The following is an 18,944-nucleotide window of genomic DNA, read 5'->3' as shown; positions in this document are numbered from 1 at the left end:
ATAGCCCAAAAAAGCAAACCAAAGTGAAGAGAAAAAAAAAAGTCTTACGTGGACTGCTTTCCTGATTTTGCTCTCGATTTTTCATTTCTATTAGCACACTGTCACTAACATATGTATAATCCATATCAGCAATTTCTCCTCCAACTCTCGTCTGAGAGCCACCCTAGGGGAAAAAAAAAGCAAACATGACAATTGCACCCAGAAGCAACTGGTGTAGTCAGTGTCAGTGCTGTGTATCTGAAACACTTTCAAAGCAGTTATTGGCTTCTTTTTAGACACTGATTTACTATTTTTCCTGCAGGTTACAGTCTCATTGGAATTCCTTCTCACAACCATTTGTCCACTTTCATACTGAGAATATGCCTGATGAGTTTATGAAGTACAACTAAACAGTGGAAATGTTTTAGGATTACTGTAGCATGAACAAATATTAAATGAGCCAAATTCAGAATTCAGTTACAAAGTGGGTTTGGTCTGCCAAGAACAATGTTCATGATACTACTTAGCAGGCTTTTTCAACATCATACAACATGCAGACTTATTATAAAGTTCACCTTTGTATCAATCACAGTAATGTCCATTTTGTACTGTGAAAGGTCAGCTCCTGGGTCTATGCTCCACTGGAAGTTTTCTACAGAGGGTTTATCTTTCAGGTCTGTATGCACAGAACATGAGAAAAAAAGACAAATAATCAGAATCAAACTCTGCCAGAAGCATCTGATCCCCTGGTTATTCTGCATGCGCTTTATGATCGCACTCAAGGTGATCTGCTTCATAACTTTCCTGGTCACCTGGGTCAGGCTGACAGGCCTGTAGCTCCCTGGATCCTCACTCCAGCCCTTCTTGTGGATGGGTGTCACATTTGCTCACCTCCAGCCAATTGGGACCTCCCTGGTTATTCGGGACTGCTGATAAATGATGGAAAGTGGCTCACTGAGCACTTCTGCCAGCTCCCTCAGTACCCTCATGTGGATCCCATCTGGCCCCATAAACTTGTGTGCGTCTAAGTGGTGCAGGAGGTCACTGACAATTTCCCCTTGGATTATGGGAGCTTCATTCTGCTCCCTATTCCAGTCTTCCAGCTCAGGGGTTGGGTACCCTGAGAACAACTTATCTTACTATTAAAAAGATTTAGCCAAAAATGCACTAAGTACCTCAGTCTTTTCCTCATCCTTTGTCACTATGTGTCCCCCACATCAAATAAAGCAAGGATATTCTCCTTAGCCCTCCCTTTGTTGCTGATGGATTTACAGAAACATTTTTTATTGTCTTTTATGGCAGTAGTCAGATTAAGCTCTAAGTTGGGCTTTGGTCATTCTTACTTTCATCCTGTGTAACGTCACAACATCCTTGTACTTCTCCCGAAGCTGCCTGCCCCTACTCTGAAAGTCAAACTCTCCTTTATCTCTCAGTTGTAGCCAATGCTCTCTGTTCAGTCAGGCTGGCCTTCTTCCCCATTAGCTCATCTTGCAGCACATGGGACAACCTGCTCCTAAACATTTAGGATTTCCTTCTTCAAGAATGTCCAGACTTATTAGACTCCTCTGCCCTTCAGGACCACCTCCCAAGGGAGGACAGTTCACTTGTCTCCTAAACAGGCCAAAGTCTGCCCTCCAAAAGTTCAAGATAACAGTTCTGCTACCTCCCACTTCTTACTTCCCTGAGAATGGAAAACTCTATCCTTTTGTGATGGTCATACTCAAGATCACTTTGCCTACCTGTCCTTCTGTGCTCACAAACAACAGGTCCAGGGGGTGCCTTCCCCAGTTGGTTCACTACTGAAGTTAGACCAATGACAGTACAAGTGTCAGGTCTAAGCAAAGAGTACAAAAGTGTCTGGTCGTTGTTCCAAAGATGCCTCTTGATTTATCTCTCAGGGGGATATTTAGATTCCAAGCTACATGGCCACACTAACTACTGGGAAGTATCTTTTAAATTCATAATGCAAGTATTTCTAAATAAAGTAAACAGTGTAGCAGCTTGGCTGAGGAGTACAGAAGCTTTGATTCTACAATGCTAGTTCAAAAAGTTAATTTTCCAACTGGGAGCACTTAAGAGGAAAGAAGATACATGCTCTAGAAGGAATATATGACAGCCTGTGTTCATTATCACTAAAGGTACAAATTTCTTTAGCAGATAATCAGGAATAATGAAAAACATTAACAAAATTACTTATGCTTACACTTAAGTAGTTTTCAAGTATTTGCTATGCTATGGAAAGTTTAAACTCAAACATCACAAGATTTTATTATTACACTGCAACAAATAGCAATGCTAAACAAATGAGAAAGAACAAGATTCCTAGCCTGTTGAATGTACACCTGAAAACCAATGATATATTTATTATACAGTGGCAAATGTATGCCAGGAAGACACAGACTTGTAAATGCTGGGGGTGATCTTGAGAAACCCCAAATAGAATGTGATTGGGTTAGAAGCAGAACAAAGGGATTAAAGTGGAAGAAAGGAAGATAGGAAAAATTCTATTCAATTAGAGCACAGGCTGAGGGGGTAGGGAGCCAGTAAAACGAACATTTTTCATCAAATTACCTTGCTCATTTTGCTGTGCTTTACTTTTTGATAGTCTACAAGGGTTTGGCTGAAGTACAGATGCTGGTTCAGACTCTCCATGTCCTGTCCTTGTTTTCTTTCTATTTGGTACATGGCCACTGGCAACCTAACAACATATTGCAATTTTACTATTTCCCAAAATTTAAATAAAATACTTCAAAGGAGAAGAAAAATAGTCAGAAAAGCATACCTTTACATCATCAAAAAGTTCCTCTGTCTCTGCAGAACCTGGCAGTGGTGCAAATTTGAAGGGAGGCACTTCTTCTTTCATTGGGATCTGATTTTTTCTGCCAGGGAATGTTTTTCCCAGCACCGCCTCTTGTACATAGGATTCCTCTTGTAAACCTCTGCCAAACAAACAGCTCTCATTGTTGGCATTTTGAATGGATGACGAACCTTCAGGAATGGTCTTCCCTATGTGTGAAAAGATGTCATGCAGAGTCACCTGCTTCAGTCTATTTTTGTATGTCTCCTCACTTCCTTGTTTTTTCTCTTCACCACGAACTCCAGAGAAGCGATCAGACAGATCCAAGGGCTTATCACCTGGATGTTCCCCATTAACCTGCTGAACATCGGATCGAAAAGGCACAGAGTTCTCCTTGTTGAATGATGTTTTCTCACAGCTAGCTGCATGATCATCTTCAGTTTTCTTTCTCTTAGCACACCTGCCTTCTAGCTGCTTCTGGTATACAAGGACATCGCTCTTGATCACCTCATTTTTAACTGTGCAGGTGTTTCCGGCGCAGGTTACAGCCTCATTAGAATTCTTTTTCACAACCATTTGCCTATGAACAGAGGCCTGGCTGATAACTGAATTGATTTCTGTCCCAAGATTCAGTGGTGCAACAAAAGCAACATCTTCAGATTTTGATCTACTTTTATGAGATCTGGAACTGGATGGATTGTTGAAGAGGTTGGTTTTGAGGTGAAGATTCAATCCTGAATCTAAAATACAAGGAGCATGAACTGTACTTGAGTTGCTCTTCATGGTGCTAGAAGCTCCAAAAACAGGAGAAGCTACCCGAGAATCCCAGTCATCATGTGGTGGAGTGTTATGAGATGGATCTGAAATACTGAATACAATGAGATGTGAGAGATTTTTGTGGTGTACAGATGGAAGGAGAGAAAGCGGTATTAAAAAAAGAATGTTTCCTATTGCTGATCTGCTTTGAATCTGTGTGAATTGCTAGCATTAAATGAAACTGGAAGAAAACCAGAAATTAACCTATTCTAGGGATAGGTACTGTGCACTTAGAGCTGTAGAAGGCAGACAAAATACAGATCTCATCCTTTATTTTGGTGTATGATGTGAAATTCTGTTCCATGTTCAACTGAGAACCAAGGAAAGAGTTAAGTCTGCCTAAGTATCTCTTCTATCCAAGGACTCCCTACTTATCAGTGCTATGAAAAGGAAGAAAGTGAAAATGGTTGCAATAGGAGTCTGTTTAGGTTCTTGTATAGATCTTTAAGCCACAATAGATTCCCAAAGATTCTGAAAGTGAAGAAAAAAAGTGCAAGCTCCTTTCAGGTAGTTTTTTACCTGCCATCATCAAAACAAACATTTAAGACAATAAATAGGGCCAAAAAAATTTCAGTTTAGACCACAATATCCTAAGGAGAGTGGAAAGAGTAACAATTAATTGGTTTGACACCTAATCAGAGCAATGGGATCCTTCTTGCATTCCAGCTCCAGGCCCACTATCCACAGGGTTATGGGGCTCAGAAGGTACCTTGCAATATTGAGAAGTTAGGAAAGAAAGGACTGTGTACATGAGAAGCCCAAACCAGAAGTTTGTGATAAGTGGAAGTCTACAGTTTTGTATTCTAACTGTTTCTTTGCTTCTCATGTTATTTACTTGAAAGAAACCCCTCTGATATGAAAATACTCACTTGCATTTCTATACCTTTAAAGCAAAATGCCACAAGGTTTGAAATTCTACGAAGACCCAAATTCTATAAGCCTGCTTAAAACAATACTATTATTACTGAGTGGAAACACACCCTAAATTGTTGTCATCATTTCTTGATTCGGAAGCTGGATGTTTTCTTGAGTCTTCAGACTGCATGCTCTCTGAGGCCTGGCTCATGACTGTATTAGTGAGGGGAAGATTCAGTACATTCTGGGACTCCTTGCAAATGGTAAAGAAAAACAAAGAAAATAAGTGTGAGAAGATATTGGATTTAGAATTAGAAATATTCTTGACTGGCACATAAATACTCTGAAGATGTATTCAAATCTAAACATTCAAAACTCTGAAAAATAATAAAAGCTAAGAGATTAAATTTGGACCAGCAGATTTAAAGAAATCTTATGGAAATTGAAAAAACTCATTCACATGCATGGGCATAAAAATATTCTGCATACTATAATACTGATGGTAGTTACCAACCAAAACCATTAAATAATCTCACCTGAGTCACCAGTCTCATTGCAAGAAATATTTTTCAATGTCTTAGATTTGATTACTGCATAAAGGGAATTTAGCAGACCAAAGGATTTAGAACACTATACTAACAAAACTTGAAAGGAGGAACCTTGTCTCTACCCTCCTCCTCAACCCCCTGAGACAGGTCAGGATAGTTCTGTGTCTTCTTGCCAAAGCAAGTCAGTAAAGACTATGCAAAAGCAAACCAAAGTGGAACTCAGAATACTGTTGCAGAATTTTAATCCAAAAGAAAAAACATTGTTTTTGAAAACAACTGGCCCAAAAAGCTGGTTACGTAAGAAATTTGGGAATACTTACAGATTCCTCTTCAACACTAAGTCCAATTGTTTCTGCGACGACTGCAGCCAAGTTAAAAGATGGCTTTGGAGCAGGGTATCCTCCCACCCTTAGTTTATCTTTATGAGTAGAAAGAAGATCACACATACATTGTAGTGTCTTGCTCAACTCACAGAGATGGTACAAACACTGAACTATACCAATCACAAATTAAAACTGGCATTTATGGAAATAGTTCGAGCTATGTCAGATAAAAATCACATCTGGAAGTGGTAAGTGGCAAAAGAATTTCTGATGAGAGCGAAATATGTGCCAAATGTGAATACAGCTCCCCAAAATTAAAAATCAGTGTAAAAGCTGCTTTTCACACTCCCAGTCCAGGGCAGAAACAGTCTGATAAAAGCATGTAGAACAGAGATAATGTGTATTTATAATAAAATGCTTGTCTTGTGTATTTCCTAATTGACAGTCACCATTATTTTGTGTTTTTATTAGGAAAACAAATAGATGAGTTTTCCTTCTTTGAGGAGTTTAACGTTACTCAGTTCATTAAACCAGGGCAAGATAATAAGATTGGAAAGTACGAGATCAGCAACCACCACAACCTTGAATTCTGTGCTGATTCTCAGAGCCATTAAAGAATTTAAAAATGTTTGTGCTTTATTAGGCTTCTGTGTTAAAAAAAAAAAGGTTAAAGAGATGAAACCTCAGTTTTGCAATACTTCTGCTTTATTTTTAATGGAATTAGAACTAAATCTATTAATACACTTACTTGGCACAGGGGACACTTGTGGATCACAAGTCTCTGCCACTAGTATCTCTCCTCCATGGTGAGTGTTCATTTGTGTGGAACAGAGTGGAATTTTTCCCAGCTCTAGATGTAGAAACATTTTCACATGATGAAATCCTGTTGTGATAATTTTGTGCAGATACAATGACCCCGATCTTAAAAGCACTTGAATGAATGCGAGATTTAATATGTCAGTAGTTCCAGCAATCTAAGCTGATAATTTGTCACAGTGATATGTCAGAATAAAAAAAATATATAAATATTTTATATTAATTCTTTTTCTCACAAATATGATCTCAACCCGTCATCCCCAAAATAACACTATCATAAAATGACACCACCATCTAGTCTGACCACATAAAAATAGTTATTATATTATTGTAAGCTGTATTTGATCTGTTAACAGGGCAATTAAACTACTGAAGAGTAAACCATACAAGGCAACAATGTTCTGCAACAGCTAAGGTAATAAAAAGGTGAAAAACCTGAGATCTGAATTATGACAAACATATGCCATGCAGTCCTTTCTACCTTCATAACCAACAGCTTTTCACAGCCGTTAGGTATTTATTTATTGCTATAGGTATTTACACCATTTCTTACATATGAAACTTTGGATTCATTTAGTAGTTCCATTTTTTTATACAGAATATGGGAAGAGATAGGTACAGAAAGGAGAAGCTACTCACTGCACTAAAAATTTCAAATGCAAAATAAAAGGCATGAATAACCAGCCCACCCTTTTCATCCCACAGTTATCCTATTTGTATTCTTGGGAAGAGGCTTTTAGTCAAGACTAATATTTAGATGTATTCATACTTAAAATACCCTTTTTGAATGCCACAAGAAAAATTTATCTGGATTATGATATTTCCTGTGTATCAATAAAATACAAGCACAAGGTACATTATTTCACAAAAATACTTTTTGTAGACAAAATATAGTTATTTCTACAACACTATAGAACAAGGTCTGGAAATAAAACGCACACAATTGTTCCAAACTGAAGACAAAAAAAATGCAAATGGTGTAGAATACAGACAAAGACAAATCATGTAGATACCTATCAGTTTCAGTAACATTACTTCAGTTGCAGAGTAATTTCAGAATCTGGCAAAACATCTGTTTTACTCTCCACTAGGTGGTGATATCGCTGCATGAACAAGTCAAACCTGAACAGATGCTTTTCCAGCCAATTTCTCATAGAAAAGAAATATAGGCTGGAGAGCTGTTACATGTGCATATGGATGAATAGAAGTAGAAGGTTGAGATAAGTTATAAGCATATCACTGATGTAACAGTTACTGCTATAGACTTTTTTGCCACCCCGGACTCATGTGTTATGACACAAAAAGAGAAAAGGCAAAGCAAAAAAAGTACAAGGTTGGGGTTTTTTTTTTAGATTTTGCCCTTTGCAATCAAGATTATACACTATCTTTCTCTTTAACCCTTAATTAATTACAAAAAAAACCAAAAACACCAAACAAAACCTCTTACCACTGTTGCTTTCCCTAAGTTCCAAATCTGGGGGTGTATGTTCAGTATATCGGATATGCCTATTCTCTTTTTTTCTTCTCATACGATTAACCAGAGAAAATGAAGATGTTTGAACTGGAGAATCTGGAATAACTCCTTCTTCTGCCTCCACTACTTGCTGCTTTTGCACCCTGGAGACCAAATCAGGTAGTCAAATAAAACTCCAAGTCAGCAAAATGAAGAGTTTTCACTTCAGCAAGCAGGACAATCACACAGTTCAAGAACACAACAATTCCAGAAATACAGTCACTTCAATAACACTACACTGCAAAAAAGTAACACTCAACCCACTTTCTAGACATATCTAATAAAATATTAACTATTGCTCCATCAAGCCCAAGGACAGCACACAATTCTTCACATTTGAAGTCAACATACAACCGCTTCTTTTTCCCAGAAAAAGCTAGGCACTGTAGAGGTTATAGCTCATCATCTGAAGCAGCTGCCTCTTCAACAGAATACTGAAATTTATATATCAGAGTCTCTCCCCCTTATGGAAATCCCTGTATATCTTCACAGTTTATGACCCTGAGGTTGGTTGAGTTGGTTAGAGCATGGTGCTGGATAACACCAAGATTCCAGGTTCAATCCCTGGATGGGCCATTCACTTAAAAGTTGGACTTGATGATCCTTGTCAGGTCCTTTCCAATTCAGAATACAGTAATTTCACGATTATAAGCCGCACTGATTATAAGCCGCACTTCTGGGTTTCAGCAACTTTTTGGTTTTTGTCCATACATAAGCCGCACCTGATTATAAGCCGCATGTTACAATACAGAGTGTGATAAAAGGTATCTGTTCTATCACCATCTGTTGAGGGTGGGGACAGTGATCCTTATCTCAATGGCAGATAATCTGCTAATGGGCCATCCATTGAAACCAGGCAGGGCATTGTTCTTTATCTTTTCACAACCCATCCTTCCTCCAGCCAGTCATTGTCTGCTAATGGCCCATTGAGTCCCCCTGTGGGACTGATAAAATTACTGCATCCCATTGAAAGTTGCTCCAGCCAGGGGGAAGAGCCCAACATTTCTTACCAAGATAAAAACAGAGGTTTTGGGACAATAAGGTAGCCCCTTTCTCCACTGGACTCCAGAGGAAAACCGGATTTCTCCACATCACCACTGGACCTCCAGAGGGAAACTGCACCTTGTACAGGAGCACTGCTCCAACTGAGCCACATCTGTCACTGCAAAGGGACTGCAATCACCATGTAATGGGACTGCTACCAACACCCTGCCTGACAGGGTGTCAGGTTGTACTCTGACTGTGTCAGGGTTTGGAGTTTGTTTCTTTGTAGTACTGTATTTCTATTTTAATTTCCTTAGAAAATAACTGTTATTCCTAATTCCCATATTTTTGCCTGAAAGCCCCTTGATTTCAAAATTATAATAATTTGGAGAGAGGGGGTTTGCATTCTCCATTTCAAAGAGAAGTTCCTGCCTTTCTCAGCAGACACCTGTCCTCCAAACTAAAACAGCAACTTTTCGTTCTTTGTCAATATATAAGCCGCACCTGATTATAAGCCGCACTTTGGGTTCGGACCAAAATTTTAGTCAAAATGGTGCGGCTTATAATCGTGAAATTACTGTATATTCAGTGATCTGGAAATACTATCTTAAATACAAAACAAAAGCTTTCAGACAATTTTAAATAGTAATGAACAGAACTGTATTCAAAGCAATCCCTCTCCAAAGCATTGACGTTACCTCTAACTCAACTCAGAAAGGTCTTCAGGGAATAATGTAAAAAAGCATGGAAAACAAATAATGTAAAGTACCAGATGACTTAGGAAGTTTACCTTCTCTCACACTGTCAGCTCTAGCAGCTTGTTGGAGAGTCAGTATATAAAAATTAGTGTAACAAGTAACTATGTCTTTTCTCTCCCAAAACTCTACCTAGACATGGCAAGGAAATAACAAAAAGACTGATTTTGGATCTTTGAATTTAAATAGCTTGTTTAGTATTTCATAAGGGGCTATCTGCCCTATGGTGGTGGCAGTGAGATGTGGAAGAGGCAGTAAAAGAAAAGCACACAGAAATCTAACTTGGTCTGCTTGGTCCTCTTCCTGCAGTTGCACTTTCCCTTATGATTCTCAAGAGAAAGCACAGGCCAAAAGATCACTTCCTAACTATAAAGGGAAGGATATAAGGTTTTAATCTAAGAGAAGAGGAGGAAATATAGATAAATTTGTGCTTGCATGGAAGCTGAACCAGAAGATATTATATAAAATAAGGTAATGGAAAGCTTGAAAAAGTTGTCTGGCTTGAGACAAAAAAACATTTTTGCAGCTATGCTTTTTACCACTACTAACTTTGAATGCTTAATGACAAATACTGATGCACTGATATTCTCAAGTCTTGATGAATCCTATTGTGTGATTTTGCTATTGCTCTTTTCTAGCACATTTACAAAGAAAGCATTGGAAAACTGTATTATCTACTAGCAATATCTTAAGACACCACTCAAAATAAAGCACAGAGCAATATATTCATCAATTTACTTTGCAAATTTAAGTTAGCTGCTAGAGTTCTCTTTAAATTTATTGGCTTTGTTTGATACATGAACCTACTAAAAATGTATTTTTCTGCACCTTTCTTCTCTACAAACCAAGAGGCAATTTCTACATACTATCACAGAAAAACAACATCAAATGAAGCAGTTGCCCTACATACTCTACATCATAGCTATGTAATAAATAATTTCTGAATAATGGATTTTCCTGAGACCCCAGAACAGGTTTTGCAGAAAATTCCTTGATGTTTCCATCCATACATAATGAAATCCCAACGTCATAAAGGACCAGATAATACAATTCTGCTACACTTTCACTGATTTCACTTCTGTGGAGAACTCTCAGGTCTTTATTTCTAATATTATAACTTGATTACAAAATACAGAAGACTGCAAAAATCTGATTTCATATCATGCACTAAAAACAATTCACTACTTTGCACCTACAATATGATTGATATTATATTGATCTAAGCTGTTAATTCTAAATAAAGTACTGTGACTATAGCTCAACCAAAACAACCAAATACAGTGACTGTATTAAAACAACAGTACCATCCTTATAAATTACTGTTTATCGACTCAACTCTGCACTTATTTGATCACCTAACATGCACAGCAAATAACTTATTGTTACATTGGTCATTGTCAGCTTTCCTACACTGATCAGAGATTTTTAGTGGAAGCTGGGGTCATGAAGTATGTTACCCCAAGAAGATTAAATGCAAGTAGAAAAAAGAAAGGACAATGAAGGTGCAAAGATGGGAGATAAACTAAGAAATACAAAGCAATAGGGCTACAGTCATTATGAACTGAACTCTAGTTGTTTTATTCCCTATTGAAGCTGAATTCTGATTGAGACAATAAATAAACCACATGCATAAAACACTTTCTGTATCAAGTCCATACCTCCTGTCCCATTTCTCCCAGGCATGTACACAACTTAGTCACAGACAGGCAAAAGTGAGATAAGTTTCAGATGATGTCAGACCACAAGAAAGGAACCTCTGCCTTGCACAGTACACCACATTCACATATTAACCACAACATTAGATGGCACATTCTTACTATATCAGATTAAAATTTCACAGTAAGTTTGTAGCTCATTATTTTTATGTTTTGTTTTCAAAATTTACTACAGTCTTTTTATTTTAAAACTGCAAAATTATAATAAGTTTATTTTCAAAATGTATTGCAAGACTCTGGGACTTTATGACTACCTAAATAATTACTTTTCTGAAGTCTTAGCCTAGGAGGAAACAAATAGTAAAGAGGTAACCAAGGAATAAAAGTATGAGACATAAGGCTTTGCTATACACTGTGATCAGAAGTCAAGTAAAATTTCTATGATAAATTTAATTGTCCCAGTTTTACTCCCAGTTTAAAACAAGATGCACACTGTTAAAATAAAAATCTGCAAAATAGAAGGAAACTGGGTTTATATTGTTATAGTGGTAGTAGGCTATCTTTTCACAGTCTATCTATCAGAAAGAGGAAACAAGATTTAAAGACCTCAAAGCTGACGTTTATATTCCAATTTCTACTAAGGAATGGGGGAATATCCAAAACAATGCAAAACTTACTCTAGCTCCTTCTGTAATTGCTGGAACTGTTCAGTTAACTTTTTATTCTCATCCTGTAAGTTGTTTTTTTCATTCACTGAAATTCATAGAAAACAATATTACAAAAATCAATGCACACATGTTCACACAATGATCTTGTCAGGTCCTTCAAGGAAATAGAATGAATTCTAACATGTAATACCATACAGCTTCTCTGTGGTTTAAGCTAGTCATTAAAAAAAGTAGTAAAATGATATGTTAGAAAAGGCAGAGGTGGCACAATTACTGTATCACAACGTTAGTTCTACACAATCATTAATTACTTTTGTCCATGTACACAGAAGTGAGACTGTGTTGTAAAGATGAGTGAATTAATCATTTGTCTCCACGGACAAAATTGTTTCCTTAGGCTAAAGATAACCTATGAAATATAAAGCAATTTGAATTTAGTTTTAGCCACTTAAGCAACCATTAAGTCTTTCTTCCATGTTGTCTCAAACTAATATTGTGATAGCTCCCAACTCTTCTGTTCACTTTAATTTTTATGTTCTTGTTTTTATTTTGTTGTCATCTATTTTGTCTCCATATTCCTCAACTGATTTTTTCACTGTTATATAGATCTCAATGCAAACCCATGGGAACCTACTGTTGTGTCACAGTTCAAGATTTGTACCTAATAGGTGTTACCTTGATTTTTAAGGTTCAGACCTATATTTAGAGATTGGCTGTACCCTGTTTGCTGTTCACCATTAAACTCAGAATATTTTCATGTAAGTGCCCTTCAATATTAGAAGTCCTTGAAACATAGGTGTGTTTTGTATTAGCATAGAACCTAATATTTCCATAATTCAATTAAGCAACTTCAATTAAGCAAATAATTCTAAAAGGTATTTTTTGTCTGGCATTTCCCGTATTTTAAATCTCACTCAATGTCTGCTTGTCCTTGACCAAGCAAGACAACTAAACAATACAAAATAATGAATGGTAAAGATACCATTAACATTTTAAAATTCAGTCCTGTATTGTGTCCTGCTTGTGTATCACCTGGAACAAAGAGTTTAATTTGTCTCACATTTGTTGATTGCAAAATGAGCTGGCTACAAGCTGCCTAGTATAAAGCTAGTTTTTTGTGGCCTCAGTTGGTTATGTGACAGTTATGGGTTTACTGCAGTTAGAGTCCAAGACCAACTACAGGACACAAGCTGGACCCACTTCTGTCTGAACTTGATACTTTGCAATCACCAGTTTCTTTTGAAGTCAGGGTTTTCTTAGGAAAGCTGGCAATTGTTCTAGCTGTAGGAATAAACAGAAGCAGTCACATTTTATCTAAAGTAGCTACTTTACAGTGTAAGATTTTCCACGTCAGCTCCCTTTCAGTATCAGCACTTCAATCTAAGAAGGTGGGTCAAATGACTAGTCACTGGTATGTTACATATTTTCAGACTGTACAGCTAAGTATCCCAACTAAACTTTTTGGGCTTACTAAACACACACATATAAATGACATCAAGTTACAGGAATTACTGGAGAACTAGTTTACAAAATAGCATGTTTTGTCTTCAGACTTGATGATAAAACTCACTAAGCTCAGTAATAAGTTTGAGATTCTGCTGCCGGATATTTTCAAACTCTTGCTGCTTCTTTCTCATATGTTCTTCAGTTACAGCACAACGATCACATAACCCCGCTCTCAATCTACAATAAAATGAAGAGAAAAAGGTCCCTCTGTTAAAAAAGTATTGCCATGCATGAAGCAGATACCAATGTTTAACAGACTTTTTGAACAATGTAATCCAGAAAACTTCTGACAGCTATGCAGAACACCACTAAGTACCGTGGTTTTACATGCTCACATAGCAATGTTTGAGATTCCTGATCAATCTAACACTCTCATAAATGACTGTAGGTACTGGATACTTCTAAAACAGCATGCATTACTTTAATAAAGTGGAGCATGCTACACCTTGCCACTGAAATCCTTTGTGAAGTATCCTACTAAGAATAATGTCAGACATAAAACCATTCATTTTAAGTAAAGTTCATTCAAGAAAATACAAATAAGCAAGTCACTACAGTAAATAGAATTACTACTTCATCTACAAAGGACGTACTGTCATTAAGCAAAATAATCAAATAAAAAGGACAAATAGTAATTTCACTCTGTAACAAACTGCCAAGCAAATGTGAAACCCTTCATTTTGGCACCAATAATTGGAAGCGGATCCAAAAGTTCATGAGAGGCCTTGACTCCACTGTCTCTAATGGTTTTGATTAGCTGTTTAAAACACAGCCACGATCAGAAAAGGGCTGGTTAGAATCATTCCATCCTTACCTGACACATTCATTCATGCAATGAAATATGGGCTTATTTTATAGGTGATAAATGGAATGTATTTATTTCTAGTACACATCAAAAAGCTAGCAGTATTACCAAAGTGAAAAACAGACTCTCTTTTGCCTGCTAAATAAGGAACCAGTTAGTCAAAAGTTCTGCATTGTTGCTGCTGTTACATCAAGTATTAAAAAACTCCAACTAAACAAACTAAAAAAAAATGTAAGTTTCTAAATTCACAGCTGAATATTGGAAGTAAAAGCCATACTGGTTTATTGGTGCTTTGATATTGTGTTATTGTGGTGAGAGTAAAATACTGAAATGCCTCCTTAATACCAGTTCATCTGAATGTGTAACACAGTATTACAATCTCTTTGCATTAAATCAGTTGAAATATTCCTTTTGCTTTTCACAATGTGTGTAATTAATATGATAAGGGATTAGAAAAGACCATCCACACCACAAATGCCTCTCTACTTACATGGTCTGAAAGTTTGTTACCAGCATGGCTACAAGTTTATCCCTAATCACTTTCACAGACAGATGGAGTTAAAAGGAAAAGAGTATCACAGCTTTAAAACTTAAGGTAACCCAGAAAAAGTGGAAAAACATTTACTATGTAAATAAATTTCCTGCTCCCAGAAAACTTCTCAGAGCCTATTAACAGCAAATTTAACATACACTTTCCAAAACAGGTATAGTTTTTAAAGATTAAAAAATGCACTGTAATTTTATGTCTATTAGTTTTGTTTTCTTGTGCCAGATTACACAGGAGCAAATAAGGAAAAGGCAGAATGGATCAAAAGGTGAGAAGAACACCTAAGGCCAAAAGAAGGTAACAGACAGAACCTGTAATTAAATGTAAGTAAAATAGGCAATTGGTAAAAAAGACCCCTTCAAATCTGAAACCTCTCCTAGTGAGTTATTTTGTTAGTTTCACAACATTGGATTGTACTTGTACTACATCTTGATCAATATAAAATTTAACTAACAAAGATGGGTACAAAAGAATAAACCTTAAAATGTCTCTCTGCCTCCCAAGTTGCTCTATTTGAACTTCTATTGGTCTTAACTGAACTAAACAAGCTAAGCACTTTGAAAATAACAATGTAACAATTTAGTTATATAGAAGAGATAAATAAATATATATACACTATATATTAATTAATTGTTCTTCAGCCAGAAAAATGCAAATTCTACATCTTTCTCTATAACACACTATTTGGATTGTAGTAGAAAAGGATTTGCTTACAAAAAAAAAAATCAATAATCCCACACCAAAACATGAACTCAACTTTGAAAAGTATCCAGAGAGCAAAATATAGCAACCTCAAAAGCCAGAAGACACTACTTCACCTGTCTTCTAAAACCTTGATAGTGTCATGAAGTGCTTTTTGCTGTTCTCTGAGCTGTTGGTTCTTAGTATAGAACTCTTCAAGCCTCTCTGCATCCCTGAAAAGAAAAATAGGAAAAATTAGTTCTTTACTGTTTTAAATTGCAGTAATTACTTTTTACTAGAGAATTTTTTCTGGGATGTTTCTTTCATATCCTTGGAAAATGTGATATTCACCAGCACAAATATTAAGCTGAAGATAAATGAAGTTTAAAGTTTTTGTGCTTAATAATAATTCACAAATGACAGAGGAAAGATGCAGCTAGTTTCTAATTCATAATACAGTGATCTTCTGTTACACTGGTTTTATTCTTAGGTAAAAACTAGAATTGGTGACAGTCAAGACATAAAAGCTAGTAATGTCCAAGGAACAATGTCAGAGAAACTCAAACACTTCTCTTACACTTTACTGTGCTGTGGAGCTTTTGGGAATCTAATGGGAGCTTTCACTCATTTTGGTCTTGTCTTATCAGAGTAAATTCTGCAGCATGGCAAACCACATTAGGTTTGGGAATTGCTGAAAAGACTTTAGATCCATTAGTGGTTTACTTTCTCAAGAAGAAATTCTCTATAGAGCATGTATTCCCACAGTATGAATAAAGACAAGAGAAGTCTCTTTCCAAAACCCTCACAAGGAGATGATCTTGTGGAAAATACTTTCTCTAAAAACCAGAACTAATTAATTAACAAAGAATATTTTCTCCTTAAAAGGGCTAAGGAAAAGTAATAACATAAAACTTCCCAATTTTAGCTCCCTTTCAGTTTTATTATCAGATCACAACATCTCTTCAAGACACAAAGTACAAGTGACAAGCACACAATTGTTTTCTACAGAGAAATTAATGTTCAGTAAAAGCTAAGCACCTGAATCTGTGTAACATGAAAAGGACTAACTTCTGAAAAATGCCCAGCTCTTTTTACTATGTAATCCTTTGTATATATCGATGAATGCAGTTGTTTGTTTTCAGTGTGCCTGAGATGGATGATTTGTGGAAGTCATGAAATTGGCTCATGAAAAGCTGTTAAGCACACACACACACACACCAGGAAATGAAGACATATGTACTAACTTGTTGATACAGTTGTTTTACACAAACATACTTTTAAATTGGCAGTATCCCTTTAACATATGTTTAGCCACATTTTCATTACAGTAGTACAAGAAACTAGCAGTCATGGGTCATAAAGTGAATGGCACAACTGGAAGATTCTACAGTGTATAATCACAAGCATATTTTATTAATCCTTACATTTAAGTACAGATGCTTTATTTCTCTGTACTGTCACACAAACCCACACAGACCATTCCAACTGCATATTCAACCTATAAAACAGCTACATGCAAACCATTTTGAGGCTTGTACTTTTACTTGGGAAGGACAAAATGTTAAAGTTCTGTTCTCAGTTCTCTAACCAAGTGCAGCTAGGCCATGGAAAATTTGAAGTCTGACAAAAACAGGTTGTATTTCCCTGATGTTTAGGACACTAAAAAATTGCTCCAACAAAAAACTAAAATCACAAAAACCCCCTCATTTTTCTGTTTATGCCACTCACAAGAGGCCTAAAATATCAAATTTAAAAATGGTTTCTAATTAATTCTAAGTCATTCTATGGCATTAAGCCATTTGCAATAAGTAAGACATTAATACTACATGCCTTTCACTTAAACCCTATAAAATGTCCCTTGAAGACAGTAAAACAACAGAAGGAACTAGGCTGCTGGTTGCGGACTTTTTCCTTAAAATTCCAGTGCACCTGACAAACATGACGGACATTTTTGGCTACGAAGGTACTGCATAATGGCTGGTCTCTGACCTAGGGTTTAATAGTCATTAGCTCCAATGCTGGAATGGGATACAAAATAAGGTGCTCATTGTCAGCTGATTACCAAGTTTGAAATACTAAACCCCAAGTATTCAGATGCAGCAAGGAAAACAAGACCTCCTATGCAACAGTACTGTATCTACAATGTGGCAGTTGTAGAAAGAGTCCAACAAACAATGATTAACTTATTTGGTATCCTTTATTCACAGCACTGATAATACTTCTCATATAGAAAACTGACTGATCAATTTAAGATTCCAGAACATGGAAGAAACTTATGATACACCAGGCTAATATCAAAAGCAAGAGATAACTCTGTCATTTCAGATTAAAAATTAGCAACTACTTAATTTATAAATTATACTTAAGAAATAACACACCCTGTAAAGAGCTATGTACATCTTCAGCTGAATTATTAAAGTAAACCGAGTTTTTTACCCATCTAAAGGAAAAATCAATGAAACCTTAATTGATCTTACAAGAATTGCAGCTCATTAATAGGACTCTGACTCTCCTTTAATAAATCAGATCATCAGGATGAGTACTTACAAGCATCTTTCCTTTTTCAACTTAGATATTTTCAGCTGTAAGCCTGAAAAATAGAAAGAAGAAATCACATGTTACAGAGTTATGATTAAAAAAAAAAAATGAGTGAGACAATAAATTAAATCCCCCTTTGCCACTGTCATCTGCAGAGAGAGACAAAAAATGTCACTAATCTGGAGAGAAAAAAGGTTCCTTCAGGACTTTTTGAATGTGTTCTACAGGTTCTTGGAAACAAATATAGTCATTGTGATCTCCAGGAAATAAGGACTTCTTAAACAAACACACAGGTTTTCACTTACAGAAGTAAACAAACACCTTTGTGAAATAACCACACATGAATAGCCAGCACTGTCAATATACTTTCATTGACTATGTCCACATAAGTAGCATAAAATATGTTCTGTGTGCACATAAATTCGTAACACTACACTAGAAATGAAGCATTTAATCACTTGACTGAGAAATGCTTTACAGTGTATAAGCATAAAGGAAACATCAAAAATATGTGATTCAAGGCTTTAAAGCACAGAAGGACAACATCCTTCTTTGGATATGTGCTACCAGACCCTCTCAGTCAAAGCTTCCTTGGAATATCTGAAGGTGAATTGAGGAATGATATTTCATCTGTAGCCCTTCTCTGCAGGAGTAGCCAGCTGACAGCTCAGGGGACTGATCACTGTCCAGCCAATCTGTTTGCAAGGTCTTGCATGCATCTGTATGTTCACAGAGACAGGAAGATATTTATGTACAAAACTGTTTAACAAGCAGGACACAGTGCTATCTAAATTTATGTGATATTAACCACACACAAGCTGGCTCTTCCTATTCTAAATAAACAGAAATAATCAGACCCCAATGATAGAATAGTTTTGTACACAGAAATCCACGAGAAATTTTCATATCACATCAGAAAATAGCATAATATTTCCTAGCAGGGTTATTTTCTTCTAACTATGAAAGGTTGCTACCAACTTCAGGTTGAACATTAGGTGTCTTGTAAGCTCTCTTGCAAAAGTATTATGCATTTAGGATAGCAGGAGAAACTTATAAAAGCAGAACACTTGTAAGAAAACTTCAGACTACTTTGAATTTAAGCCTAAATACATAGCTGATACTACATCTTACTGTAGAAAATATAAGTTAAGGCAGCTA

General features: G+C 36.3%; 1 protein-coding gene across 3 annotated transcripts in view; it reads right to left on the bottom strand.

The window, feature by feature from the left end:
- RBBP8 (RB binding protein 8, endonuclease) overlaps nucleotides 1-18,944 on the bottom strand; it is a 36,016-nt gene that overhangs the window by 9,988 nt on the left and 7,084 nt on the right. For all 3 annotated transcript variants that reach the window (XM_033069959.2, XM_033069967.2, XM_033069951.2), the window contains exons 3-14: nucleotides 17,796-17,838; nucleotides 15,386-15,481; nucleotides 13,280-13,392; nucleotides 11,719-11,794; nucleotides 7,582-7,751; nucleotides 6,067-6,168; nucleotides 5,316-5,413; nucleotides 4,573-4,700; nucleotides 2,762-3,644; nucleotides 2,551-2,677; nucleotides 555-655; nucleotides 49-163 (exon numbers count right to left, since the gene is read on the bottom strand). In XM_033069959.2, coding sequence (XP_032925850.1) covers nucleotides 49-163; nucleotides 555-655; nucleotides 2,551-2,677; nucleotides 2,762-3,644; nucleotides 4,573-4,700; nucleotides 5,316-5,413; nucleotides 6,067-6,168; nucleotides 7,582-7,751; nucleotides 11,719-11,794; nucleotides 13,280-13,392; nucleotides 15,386-15,481; nucleotides 17,796-17,838 — 2,052 coding nt within the window. The remainder of the gene's footprint in view (nucleotides 1-48; nucleotides 164-554; nucleotides 656-2,550; nucleotides 2,678-2,761; nucleotides 3,645-4,572; nucleotides 4,701-5,315; nucleotides 5,414-6,066; nucleotides 6,169-7,581; nucleotides 7,752-11,718; nucleotides 11,795-13,279; nucleotides 13,393-15,385; nucleotides 15,482-17,795; nucleotides 17,839-18,944) is intronic.

The sequence above is a fragment of the Catharus ustulatus genome, chromosome 1, assembly GCF_009819885.2.
Source record: "Catharus ustulatus isolate bCatUst1 chromosome 1, bCatUst1.pri.v2, whole genome shotgun sequence".
NCBI classification, from domain to species: Eukaryota; Metazoa; Chordata; class Aves; order Passeriformes; family Turdidae; genus Catharus; species Catharus ustulatus.
This window is presented reverse-complemented; position numbering and strand designations above follow the sequence as displayed.